This window comes from Culex quinquefasciatus, chromosome 2 (genome assembly GCF_015732765.1).
Source record: "Culex quinquefasciatus strain JHB chromosome 2, VPISU_Cqui_1.0_pri_paternal, whole genome shotgun sequence".
NCBI classification, from domain to species: Eukaryota; Metazoa; Arthropoda; class Insecta; order Diptera; family Culicidae; genus Culex; species Culex quinquefasciatus.
In genome coordinates this window covers 83,410,805-83,424,925 of record NC_051862.1, presented here as the reverse complement: position 1 = coordinate 83,424,925, position 14,121 = coordinate 83,410,805, and the positions used below count along the sequence as shown (strand labels likewise).

At 39.9% G+C, this 14,121-nt stretch overlaps 1 protein-coding gene across 7 annotated transcripts in view; it reads right to left on the bottom strand.

Annotated features, from left to right (window-relative positions):
- Positions 1 to 4,437: 4,437 nt before the first annotated feature.
- LOC6033417 overlaps positions 4,438 to 14,121 on the bottom strand; it is a 106,771-nt gene continuing 97,087 nt past the window's right edge. For all 7 annotated transcript variants that reach the window (XM_038256094.1, XM_038256096.1, XM_038256093.1 and 4 more), the window contains exons 3-5: positions 5,032 to 5,555; positions 4,660 to 4,968; positions 4,438 to 4,596 (exon numbers count right to left, since the gene is read on the bottom strand). In XM_038256094.1, coding sequence (XP_038112022.1) covers positions 4,444 to 4,596; positions 4,660 to 4,968; positions 5,032 to 5,555 — 986 coding nt within the window. In that variant the 3' untranslated portion in view covers positions 4,438 to 4,443. The remainder of the gene's footprint in view (positions 4,597 to 4,659; positions 4,969 to 5,031; positions 5,556 to 14,121) is intronic.

The window sequence follows — 14,121 nt, the reverse complement described above, 5'->3', positions numbered from 1 at the left end:
ATTCCAGGTGGTGGATCATAATTACACCTGACAACCTACAATCACCCTCGTTGAGAAGATAATCCATGCGTAGCATCATTCATGGGTGAACCCTCGTAGGCGCACGTGTATGCGTGATAGCGCACGCGTCCGCGATGTTCGATGTTTCCATGCGCGCGATCTTTCGCGCCGTGAAAGATCGCTCGGCTGGAGTCGATTACGGCGCGGCAGTGTTGCCGTATAGAGTAATTTGTGCGTTGATTAGTTGGATAGACGTTAATCATTATTATCTTTTTTTTAGTTATTGTATGTCTGATATTCGGCACCATGAATGAAGCAGTCTTGGTTATTACTTTGAACTAATAAATTTGATAAAGTAAAAATATTTGTGCCTTTATTTGTTATTGTCAAACTGAAGATATTCCAAAAAATATTGATTTACTGCCGTTCAACGCATAATTGTCACGTGTAGTTGCAGGTTAACTATATAAATAAACGAATTAAATTTAAACAAACTTCTGCTCTATTCCTGCACATATTTGTTCTAGATGAATGCACTTTTCCTGCAGGTCTCAATTCGGCCCAGTAAGCAACATATGATGATTCTTTGAAAACAAATGCTTGGTGGGATAATCATGCATAGAAATTGTTGTAATGGGACAAACAAACTTGGTGTTGGTTTAAAGTTTGTTTCAAGAAGACAACTTTCAATCAATTGTCTGAAGATATACACCGGAAAAGACTATTTTAAAGCGTCAATAATTAACAACAGCAGTTAAAGGATTCAATAATATCATAATCATAATAATATCATAAATTTAGGCCTAATTTTAGGATCCAGTCGGGATTCTTGCTTGTTTTGATGGTTTTAATATCCTTTTTTAAATTAGCTTGATCTTGAGCAATACATGTAAATTTCGAGTGCTGGTAGGTTTGAATTAAAATGACCCATTAGGGTGGAATCTAGTTATATGGGAAAATTGAAAACGATTAAAATCCAATCAGTAACCCCCCAAAATTTGGGAGCGATTGGTTAAGCCCACGATTGGCGCAAAGCCAATGAAATTTGTATGGAAATTACTATGGGGAAACTAGCATTTTCACATTTTTAATTTATAAAATTCATGTTCTATTATTTTATGAAACCAACACCTTAGCAGTGTAGCCCTGGATGTCCTGAACAACTCTCCCCAAGACAGTATGGTGCTAAAGTGCGTCTTAAAAATGATTTAGAGTTTTGAAAAGTAGTGTACTGAAATAATCAGTGAAACTCAAATATTCTGCCAACATTGCTTAAGGAACCATGACATACAAAATGGACATGACTGTTCTTATATTTTGATGAACCTTACATAAAATCGACGTGAAGAAGTGTTCAGAAGACAATATTTTGTTAAGTTGCACTCCAAATCCGCAAATATATTATAGTTTTCGAAAGATTCCGCTTTACTTGACAGTGTTGGCAAAAAGTATGATTTTTACCGAGTATTTCGAAATGTACTTTCGAAGCAATTTAGCACCATACTGTCTTCGGGAGAGTTGTTCGAGACATTCAGGGCTATACTTACGGTGTTAGTTTCATGAAATAATAAAACACGAATTTTGTAAATTTAAAAATGTGAAAATGCAAGTTTTCTCATAATAATTTCCATACAAATTTCACTCGCCAATCGTGGGCTTAACCAATCGCTCCCAAAGTTTGGGAGGTTGTTTGAGACCCTAAAAAGGACCAAAAAACTGTGTTAGCATTAGCATTTTAGGACGCCCTATCCACGGATGGCTCCACAACGCTTATCCCTCTGTTTGGTCTGGTTGTGTTAGACCCTCATCCGGAACAATAACCCAACACGGGAGATACCATGTCTTCATCTTTTGATGAGTGTGTAATATAGCCCAGGGCATAAGGAGAGGACCCCCCCAAAAACTGTGTTGCTGAAAAAAAAACAATTTTTGATTCCACCCTAATGACCCATATTGTAAAATAGTTTTAAAGCTATGAAAATGTTTTTGATTTTCAACAACTTATTTTATTAGGTCCTTTTCGGTTACTATGATCTGATTAGAACCGAGGTTTCTTTATTGAATTTTCTTTACAGACATTTTGAGTAGTGCGTCCATCCCGGGAATTCCCGGGACAAAAATCCCGGGATTTTTTCCAAAACTGGGAATTCCCAAATCCCGGGAATTTTCAAAATTGAAAAAAACGTTACTTAATCCACCTTTAGGTGGTTGGTGCCTTCCTCACATTCATAAAATAAAGACACTACACATCCTCAAAAAAGTGTATAAATAACACTTATTTTTTTATCAAATTATCTGGATCCTGCTTCAAAAAAGTGTATCAAAAACACTAAAGTACTTATAACTTTTGATAGGGTTGTCAGATCTTCAATCTTTTGGGCTTGTTGGAAAGATCTTTTGATTGCCTATGGGTCGCATGATAGATCCGGACAACTTTTTCATCAAAATATTTGAGATCCGGCTTTGAGAAAGTCTATAAATAACACTTAAGTGTTCATAACTTTTGATGGGGTTGTCAGATCTTAAATCTTTTTAACACGTTGGAAAGGTCTTTCAAATACCTTTCTAATAATACAGCAATTCCATTTGAAAAGAGCCTAAACCAAAAAAAAAGTTCTCCGATCGGGCTCAAAATTTTTCTGGGGGTTCCTTGGCCAAAATAATTAGACCCGTATTTTTTTGTTTGGCCATTAGGGTGGCCTACATCGTGCTAGGGTGGTTCAAAAATGGCAATTTTCGTCATTTTCGCAAAAACCACTTTTTCTAAAAATCATATCTCCGCGCCATTTCATCCGATTTTAGCTGTCTTAGACGCAAAGAAAGGTGATGAGTTTGGCTATTTGGGAAAAATAGTAAAAGTTCCAAAATCTAGCTTAACTATTGAAAAAGTCGTATGAAAACTTAAAATGGCGTTTTGACCGTGTCTGGACCAAAGAGCCTATGTCTGAAAATATTTTTATCGGATTCCTCGGAAAATTTCACATAACATATCAAAAATTGGCGATTTCGAAACGTACGTTTTGGAGATACGATTTTTGAAAATAAAACTGCGTTTTCGACGCGCCACGCGCAAAAACGGAAAATGACGAAATCGGCAAAAATCAACTTTTTCACTAAAACTGCGATAACTTTAAAATTTCAGCGATGACCTATACATGTCTGGGTACCAAAATTTTCGTAATTGAGAGACGCAACTTTTGGTACCATAACATCTATAGGTCATCGCTGAAATTTTAAAGTTATCGCAGTTTTAGTGGAAAAAGTTGATTTTGCCGATTTCGTCATTTTCCGTTTTTGCGCGTGGCGCGTCGAAAACGCAGTTTTTTTTTCAAAAATCATATCTCGGAAACGTACGGTTCGACATCGCCAATTTTTGATATGTTATGTGAAATTTTCCGAGGAATCCGATAAAAATATTTTCAGACATAGGCTCTTTGGTCCAGACACGGTCAAAACGCCATTTTAAGTTTTCATACGACTTTTCAATAGTTAAGCTAGATTTTGGAACTTTACTATTTTTCCCAAATAGCCAAACTCATCACCTTTCTTTGCGTCTAAGACAGCTAAAATCGGATGAAATGGCGCGAGATATGATTTTAGAAAAAGTGGTTATTGCGAAAAATTGCCATTTTTAACCACCCTAGCACGATGTAGGCCACCCTAATGGCCAAACAAAAAAATACGGGTCTAATTATTTTGGCCAAGGAACCCCCAGAAAAATTTTGAGCCCGATCGGAGAACTTTTTTTTTGGTTTAGGCTCTTTTCAAATGGAATTGCTGAATATATAGCATGACGGGTTTTCTTACAAAAACCACCCTTTTTACAATCTTCCAAAGTTTAGCTTAAATCGTTTTTTTAGCAAAACTTTTGAAGTACTTTTCTAAACTTTATAATATTAACTAGGGTCTTGTGGGACCTCAAGACAGATCGAATGAGACCAAAACGTTTTAAATTGGTTCAGCCAATCCGGAGATAATCGAGTGCATGTTTTTCGGTGCACGGACTCACATCCAGACACACGCACAGACATTTCGCGTCGCTTGCATTTTTTATAAATCAGAGTATCATTTAAAATACGGTATAGTGTGCAACCTGAGTATTTTCTTCTAAAGTCTAAAACATATTTATATACTGCTATTAATTATAAAAGCTTCACAATTTTTGAAAAATAATGAATTTTGGTGAGGATTCAGTATTTCACACTAAAGACACTAAAGTAGTGCAAATTGGCCGTAAGGGTGATTTAATGGAGTTTCATGGTTTCTTACAAGACATAAAAACAATTTTCCAACAGCAAAAAACAAGACTTACCAAAGTTAAAAATAAATATTGATAAAAATTTGATTCTGTTTTTTTTTTTTCGGTAAAAATTTGCAATGGTGGATCCAACTGTTAATCAATAGGACTATTCACTCAATCAATAAAAAAACATTATCTTTTCGCTATCCAAATGTATTTGGCCATAAATACAATCCTATCGTCTTCAACAAAAGCACAAACATGAACAAACACATCACCAAACTGGCGCCAACAAAACACCTTCCCGCGAAGGTGATCTCCTCCGGAGGTGGCCGAACCTTGTTCGCCAGACCAACCTGTGAAATAGGGAAATTGGTTTTGAGTATGACGAACTTGCAAATAAATGATCAACTACTCACCCAACCCCCATTTTCCGAGATCCACGTGACCAGCTCGTCCTCGATGACGTCCGCCACGCCCTCGATCAGCTTTGGCAGGTAGTCCGGGTGGCCCTGGCGGACACAGTCGACCGAGAGGCCCCCGGCAATGGCAAACAGCGACACGACCTTGCCCCAGGTGATGTCCGCCTTGAACAGGTCCCGGGCGATCGCACTCAGCAGCACGGGTGCCGTTTCGGGCGTTTTGAGCTCACCGCGGCCAAAGCGCGTCAACTGGCGGGCGATTCCGGTGTAAACGCGGGGGTACATCCGCTCCAGCTCGTCACCGACCTGTGGGATTTAAATGATATGGTTACTAAGGGTCTTGAAGATATTCCTTTGAGGTTATGTTACACTTAGCAGCGCTGGGAACACCTCGCGGACCACGTGGATCGACGGCGTTCCTACGATGCTGCGAATCCGTTGCAGGCCCAACTTCCGGTTGAACACGCCGGACTTTTTCAGCCGACACCGAATGTACTGGCCGCACAGGCACTTGCCCTGGGTGATGATGTCCTGCGAGGGTAGAACCGGTTGCTTCCAGCCGATCGTGCTGGACAACTTGCGGGTGACCACATCGCTGACGTTGCTGAGTCGACGCCGGGCCGCGGATGCTGCCGTACTCGTTGGTTGGAGCGACCCCGAGTGGAGTGTCCCCGAGGGGTGGTGGTCTCCGTGGAGGACGGTGGAGTGAAAGCTAGCCGGAAAGCTGAACTTTCGTCGCGCTAGAACCGGAGCGCTGAGTCGATCCGTTGGAAACAGGTGATGGTGATGGTTCAGGTTGTTGTTGTTGAGGTTATGGTTTGAAGAGGTGGTTGTGGTGGTGGTCGGCGGTGGTTCTGCGGTCATCATGATTCGTGCTGAGGAGACTTCAATGCCTGCAACCGAGAGAGCAAAGAAAACGGGGATTGTCACTTAAAAATCTATTTTTTATGCAAATCAGCAGCGTGGTAGTAATCAATTTCGCATTTAATTATGTGTTTCAGAAGTTTACATTTAATTACGGGTGCGACTAAACAAACCCGCTCGGAGATTGATTAATATTTCTTATCGTTTCATCTTAATCATACCACACGGTAGAGCAAACTTCCTTCGCCGATGCCGTTGCATTTAGTGATTTTGCATGCGCTTGGGGCATCCCACGCGACTATGTTGGGTTTGCTGGCGTGTGGTCTGATCTTACCTTAATTTATGTATCAATCGGTTCTACATCCGAGAAAATTTCATTTGGCACACTTGTGACAACGACCATACAAACTCCTATCAAAATATCTGTTGCACACTTGTGACAACGACCATACAAACTCCTACCAAAATATTCGTGGCACACTTGTGACAACGACCATACAAACTTCCATCGAAATTTTCGTGGCACACTTGTGACAACGACCATACAAACTCTTACCAAAATATTCATGGCACACTTGTGACAACGGCCATACAAACTCCTATCAAAATATTTGTTGCACACTTGTGACAACGACCATACAAACTTCCATCGAAATTTTCGTGGCACACTTGTGACAACGACCATACAAACTCCTACCAAAATATTCGTGGCACACTTGTGACAACGACCATACAAACTTCCATCGAAATTTTCGTGGCACACTTGTGACAACGACCATACAAACTCCTATCAAAATATTTGTTGCACACTTGTGACAACGACCATACAAACTCCTACCAAAATATTCATGGCACACTTGTGACAACGGCCATACAAACTCCTATCAAAATATTTGTTGCACACTTGTGACAACGACCATTCAAACTTCCATCGAAATTTTCGTGGCACACTTGTGACAACGACCATACAAACTCCTACCAAAATATTCGTGGCACACTTGTGACAACGACCATACAAACTCCTATCAAAATATTTGTTGCACACTTGTGACAACGACCATACAAACCCATCAACATATTGGTGGTACTCTTGTGACAACGACCATAATCTCTTTGCAACTCTCTTGTGACACGTAGTACATGTTCTTCATTTTTTTTGAAGTGCACTCTTGTGACAAGGTTAGTTATAAATCTCGCCATAAAGTTGTAGTGACATCTGTTGGTACCATACAGTTTTATAGTTCTCTACTGCTTTTGCACGTGTCACAAGATAGCACAAAAAATTTGACTGGGAATTTGGTCTATATCACAAGTGTGCTTTGCTGTATACCGGAAACGGAAACAGATATCGAAAATCGGGTTAAAGCATCTTGTAGGGTTTGTTACGTATAACAAAACGTCATCATTAACTCATTTTCGACCAAAATGGTCTATGTCACAAGATAGCACACACCTGACGAAATGGTAAGAATTGGATAATTGTTGCGTCCTCCACTGGTTTAAAAACTGAAACTGTTCACGGCGTGTTTTCTGGGGAATCTTAAACAGAAAAAATAGTCATCGCTTCTTTCAAATGTATCTTATAGGACATTTTCTCAGCTTTCCAATGCTTCTAAGAGCGAAAGGATTCATCGAGAAATTTCTGAGATATCATATTTTAAGATTTTTGTTCTAAAATCCTTTATTATTTATTGATAACAGTTTGTGAAACTTGTCAAATGATGTGTTTTATGTGACATTTACTCATCAAAATGTACAAAATAAGACTAGAAAAAACTTTGTAGAAGGTTGCAAAACGCAAAACATTTTTAAAAAATAGGTTAACCGAGTTTTTGGATATGTGGGATTTATTCAGAAATGAAAGTCATAAAACCGGATTAAAATATATTTTAAAAAGAATTAATAGATTATAACAATAATTTTCCTGTATAAATATCTCTCGTCTGCTCAGATTTAGCTTGGATTTAGCTGATAAACTCGATTTTTTTGCATGTTTGAGATTGATAAGGTATTAGATTTTTATGAAAAAATATCATATATCCTTAACCAAATATTTACCAGTTGCATGGATACAAAACATGTTTTTTACACGAGTTTGAACTACAAATTACTGTAGCAAGCTTCATGAGTATGAAATGTTTTTTTTTCAGTTTTCTTGTATGAAATTATCAAGGAATCAACAACATTATAGAAATCTTATAAATCTTATCTTTTTTTTAAATATTTTACAAATACTTTGGCATTTGTTAAACTGGTTTGGAATGGAAGTTTCTGTTTGTTTTTCTCAAATACTATTTAATTTTCACGGCAAATAGTGTCCAGGGCATTCGTGGAAATACAATGTTCCATCCCAGAGGGTCCCGGAGTACCAAACCTTCTTAGCATGGTGCTCCGAATACATCCAAAAATATCGGAGCGTATGGTGGTGTGTCCCCAAGCTTCTTCTTCCCCTGTCGATTCAGAATTGTGTTGTTGTTCGAACACTCAGTGCTCAAACTCAACCCAATTACAAGTCATCTCTGCGATACGGCTTTACGCAGTAGGCCTGGCCGCTTTAACGCTTGTGATGTTTCAATGCATTTTCGATGCAATGGCGCACTGCAGATGTTAATAAATGACAAGAAGAGTGCTAGGCGTCATCTAACCTAAGGCACTCTCCAGGATCCCTTCGAAAGATTGGCTGCGCTAGGGTCTGATTAGATTAGATTAGATTAGATAAAATACCATTTAATTTTTGTTTAAACCAAAAACAAGTTTGTGACGATGTTTTCATTATTCAGAGTTAAAACACACGAATGTTATTTGAATCTTGCAGCAGTAATTTGTAGTATATTTGATTTTAAATCATGTTTTGTCTTGTTTTGCACATTTTGATGAATGAAAATAAAAAAATCAAATTATTCGCTCTACAGCATTGCCTTGGCGTTCTCGATTGCGAGATTCCTACTCGAAACTAAGTGTCCGAAGGCTTGATTGTTGAGGCAATTGCAAACCTCTTTTTACACCTAAGTTTTCATCCACCTCGGGATTCGTACTGACGACTTTTGGATTGCTAGTCCAACTGCCTACCAGCGACTCCACCGAGGCAGGACCCAGGGAGACGACTCCTACACCTGGACTGAGCTATCGACCTAACCCTTTAGGTAAGACCGGGGCCAACATTTACTTCCCCGTCCGACGGAAGGCGTGGTTAGACAAATCTCGTCTTGAAAAATGCCACCGGGACAGTCTGGGATCGAAGCCAAGCCGACTGGGTGAGAGGCAACCACGCTTACCCCTACACGAAAAAAAAGAGTTCCAAAAATCGTGAACAAGCGTTTTTGAAAATGGGAACCAAAATCGTACCATGGGATTTGAACACTTTGTTCGAGGTTCCCATTTTCATAAACGCTTGTTCACGATTTTGGGAACTCTTTTTTCTCCGTGTACACCACAGCCCCGGCTTTGATGAATTAAAGACACATAAAACACATAATTTGACAAGTTTCCAGAACTGTTTTAAAAGTTTTCTATAAATAATGAAGGAATTTAGAACAATCAACTAAAAAATAGATATCTCAGAAATTTCTCGATGAATCATTTCGCTCTTAAAATCATTGGAAAGCTGAGAAAATTTCCTATAAGACACATTTGAAAGTAGCGATGACTATTTTTTCCTGAAAAGTTTGTTCTAGAAAACACGCCGTGAGTTGCTCTCCTCCATGCCAGGAATAGAATAATCGCAAAAAAATCAATATCCCTACATACATTATTGAAATGCCATTTTTTTAAAGAATTTAATATTTTGTTGACCCGATGCCTAGTGACAAAGCATCGGTTTATAAGGCGAAAGATCGGAAGTTCAATCTCCGGCTTAGAAAAACACAACCGTTAACCGTATACCTTCTGGCTTTGATTTGCCTAATGTAAACTCCATCTGTGTGCTTATTTATTATGTTGTTAATTTAAAACCGATCGCCCTTCTGTGAGATGAGAAACAACTGATCTCGTGTTCGAATCCCACTTCAAAGTGACCACACCACGCCACCGCAGTGACCGTTGCCAGTGGCCATACAAGCCGCAGATAAGGGCCCCTGCTCCGGGTAGTTCAACAACCATTTATACACAAGTTTTACACGCTAAAACAAGCCACCCCGATTAGATTAGGGCCCCGCTAGTGGTTTAACTACTGTTTGGTGGCCAGTTTGCACAACCGCGACATGGGCTCGAGGGCCTCCACAAGACTCGTCGGCGGTGAGGACCGCCTGCAACGAGTGTTTTACCCAACGTTACCTCCTCGTCTAGACATGTCGCGCGCGCAAAACTTCGCTGGAGGTACCCTCTGTACATGACAGCTTGGAACATTTTAATAAACATTGGTGGGCGCGGTTTTCCTGATTGGCCACGCACCACGATCGCACACAAACCCGGGACATCAGTTTCCTTTTGGTTCTGTTTTCCCCCCAAACAATATGCAAAAATATAGCGGAGATATATTTTAATCCCCGAGGCCAGGCCGGGCCCAGTCCAAGCCATCAGGTCCAAGAACTGCATGGGTACGTAGCCCGGCCGTCATCATCATCAGCAGAGATTAATAAAGGAGATAAAAGGTAACATTAAAATGTGATAAAATCTTAATAATGTTATAATTATACACGCCATGCACATGCACACGAACGCACTCAGCTCATAATATATTCATCTGTCGTGATATGATATCTGGCGGTGATCTTTGCGGTGCGAGCACATAAACTATGAGTTAACTGTTCAGTTATTGATTAAATTATTGCCACAACATCGGGGAAGAGTACTGGAGAGAGTTAAGAGGAGAATTGAATGTGAGAATTGGGTTTTCTGAAAACGCACCAATTGACAGAATTACATTTCAGTTAGTTTTTACTAAATCTATCGTTCTGACCAAGTGCCACCATTGAGTCTCCGTTTCTTACAATAAATCCATGGAAACGCCTGGCTTCTTAAAATGGAACAATATAAGAATAATATCGTTAACCGGGAGACAAATACCATTCAAACGGTAGAACTTTTCTCAAGATTGATTCCTTTGTGGACCACTATTCAGTGAGGTACTCCTGGATATTAGCTCCTGAAAAGTGCTTAGAAAGTGCAAAAATGCCTCACGGCAAGAAAAAGAGGCGGTCCTCACCAGCAGGATCGGCAGATTTGAAGAAGCTAAAGAATACCGAAGCGCTACCTGCAAAGCCAGGCAGTTTGAGCAAGGACGCTCAAAATTCGTCTGGAAACCAGTTCGCTACCCTCCCTGTGGACGTGAGCGAGAAGGAAGAATTTGAACGACGGGAAAAGTTACCACCCATTTTTTGTGAAAACATCGTCATCGGATTCGGTGCGAAAGTGGCTGACCGGATTTATCAAATCTGGTACTTTACGAGCTTCCATTCGCTTGTGTGCTGATGGACTCAACATTCTGCTACCTACCAGAAAGGATTACAACTACGTTCGGGATTTCCTGAACAACACCAAGATTGAATACTACAGCCATGGCGATCCAGGTAAACGCCCCATGAAACAGGTCCTCCGTGGCCTGTACGACATGGATGTGAGTGTGCAGAAAGAAGAGCTCAAAACTCTTAAGTTGAACGTGATCGAAGTCTTCAAGATGACGAGACACAACAAGGACATCAAGTATCGTGATCAACTGTACCTGGTTCATCTCGAGAAAGGATCGACAACGCTGTCTGAGCTGAAAGCAGTTCGGGCAATTTTCAACATCATTGGGGACCATCCACAAACCACGTGGACACTTTTTTGGAAATCTCAACCACCCCCCCCTTCGTGGACGATTGTCCATACAAAAAAAACTTTTTTGTATGGAGCGTGGACAATCGCCATACCCCCCCCCCCCAAAGTGTCCACGTGGTTAATGGATGGTCTCTTGTGACTTGGGAACGATATCGTCCTGTGCACCGTGACGTGACACAATGTTCGAACTGTTTGCAGTTTGGGCATGGTGGAAGGAACTGTTTCATCAAGAGTCGTTGTGCAACCTGCGGAGGTGAGCACAAAACTCAAGCTTGCGAAACAATCAACGAGAACATTGAAGCCAAATGCTTCAATTGCGGCGGTGACCATTCGACCAAGAATCGAAGCTGCCCAAAACGTGCTGAGTTTGTGAAAATTCGGCAGCAAGCGACGACGAGGCACCAACCAAATCGTCGCAAAACACCACCAGCATTCACGGACGTGGATTTTCCTGCTTTGGCGTCACCAGGAGCAGGATCTGTTCGAGTGGTTCCAAATCTGCAGCCATTGCCGTTGAATCAGCGGCAAAGAGTTGCAGAGAATACAACACCTCCAGGCTTCAGTCAGCAACCGAGGGAAAACCAACCAGCATCAACGGATGAAGGCAGTAGTGACCTGTTTTCACCACAAGAACTTCTGAACATTTTCATCGAGATGACAACAACACTGCGTGGTTGCAAAACTCGTGCAGAACAAGTGAGAACGCTTGGAGGATTTATCTTGAAATACAGTTCGTAGTTTACTCGTTCGAATGATTTTGAATATTTCAATGAATTTATTTTTTTAGTTTTAAGTTAGGATAAGTTGTTAAAGTGATTTTTTTCCTTTTTACCCAAATGTATTCGATTCAATGCAACAATGTAAAACAATTTGGAGTATAGAAAATAAATGTGACCAGTTAATAATAAAACGAAAAATACAACAAAGATGAAGAGCACTAGGCCATACCACTTAGCATGTAAAAGAAATGTAATTATTATAAGAAAGTTCAATAAAGACATATTTAATTTCAAATTTTCTCAAGATTTTTATTTTTAAAACATTTACAGAGGTATAGGCCACACAATGTTCACGTACTTGTTTCAAAATAGTTTCTTATAATAGTGCTTTAAAAAACAGTTATGTTGAAAATTTTTATTAAAAAAAAAAACAAACTTAATCCACTTATGTGGTTGATGCCTTCCTCACTCTTTATCAACAAATCGTCAGCTGTGTGCTACCTTGTGACAACGACCATTTAGTACTTTTCTAGAAAATCGATTTTTAAAGTTTGATGATAAATATTTTCAAAACTATGAATGTTAGAGCCAAACTTTTTGAAACAATCGGTTCGTATACTATCGCTTAACAAACGCTCCAAGTTTCAACTAATTTGGTTACACCAGTTAAAAGATACAGTAAAAAGCACGTTTCACAAGTGTGTTTCGTAAGTAAAATTGTACTACGTGTCACAAGTGTGCACAGAATTTCCATACAAACTAAAATAGACCTCAATCAATAGTTTAACCGACTCAATCAGTATATTTTCAAAAGCAAAATATTGCATTGCCTTCAGAAAATGTGTATCAACATAAATTTGTGAAAAACAAGACAAATTTTCCACATTTTCCAACACCATGTATGACGTGTCACAAGTGTGCACGATCATTTTGATTTTTAGAATCGGAATATAAATGTACACAAATATAACTTAAGTGGTCATAACTTGAAACAGGGTTGCCAGATCATAAATGTTTTGGACTCGTTGGAAAGGTCTTTCGATTATCTAACCAACGATGGGTCGGATCCTAGAGCCGGACATAGTTTACATCCTTTTCGCAGGAAAGGTCTTTTAAATACCTTTCTAAAAATGTATAACATGACGGGTTTTCTTACAGAAAGCGATATTTTACAAAATTCCGGGCTTCAGTCAAAATGAATTTTCTAGCATAATTTTAGTACTTTACTTAACATCATGGTTTATAGATAGTGACTTAAGCGAGACGGACGAACCGAATGAGACTAACACGATCGGTTTAGCCAGTCCCGATAATCAAGTGCAATTATTTTGATCAACATCTCACCACACACACAGACCTTTGCTCAGAATTTGAATCTGAGTTCATTTGTCCATTTTTCAAAATTATTTAGACAGTGCTGAATGGGGTTTCTCCATAGATTGTATGGAAAAGCCAGATTTCTGAACATGACATAAAAATACAAAACCATGACTGGACATATAAATTTAATCAAATATCCATCGAATCAACCAATTCTGCACATACAAAACTCCACGCAATACGACGGCCTCGCCAATTATCCGCTCAAAAATACCTCAAAAGATCAATCAAAGTTGTCAAGCGCCCATAAATTTGATTACCTTCCGATAACATTGCTTGTTTCCTTTTTCGAAGCCAACGACAACAAGAGAACATGGGCATCGACGACGCCGTCGCCACCGCAACGGATTCCGCGGACAGGGTTCGTATGGCCATCATACGTGTCTGGTCCGGTTGACTCCTTGTACGCGCACAGATCGTCACTGAGTGGCCGCACCACTTTGGGCTGATGCCGCCAACGATTCTCCAGAAGCGTGTGAAAGAAGCAATAAATTATGAGCCTATCGCGGGTCTTTGCGCGACACCAAGAAGCCATCAGCGACGACAACCGGTAGCAACGGTCCCAGTGGACCCGATTGGGACGAAGCGGCGAGATATTGTCACGGTCTTAAATTGGCCGAATGTGGACCGTCCATAAATTGTGACGCTGATCGATACAAGGATTTTTAAAACGTGTAATAATAAGACGCGTTACGTCATCCGTAGTCAACCCCCTTTACATCGAAAAGTAAGTTGAATC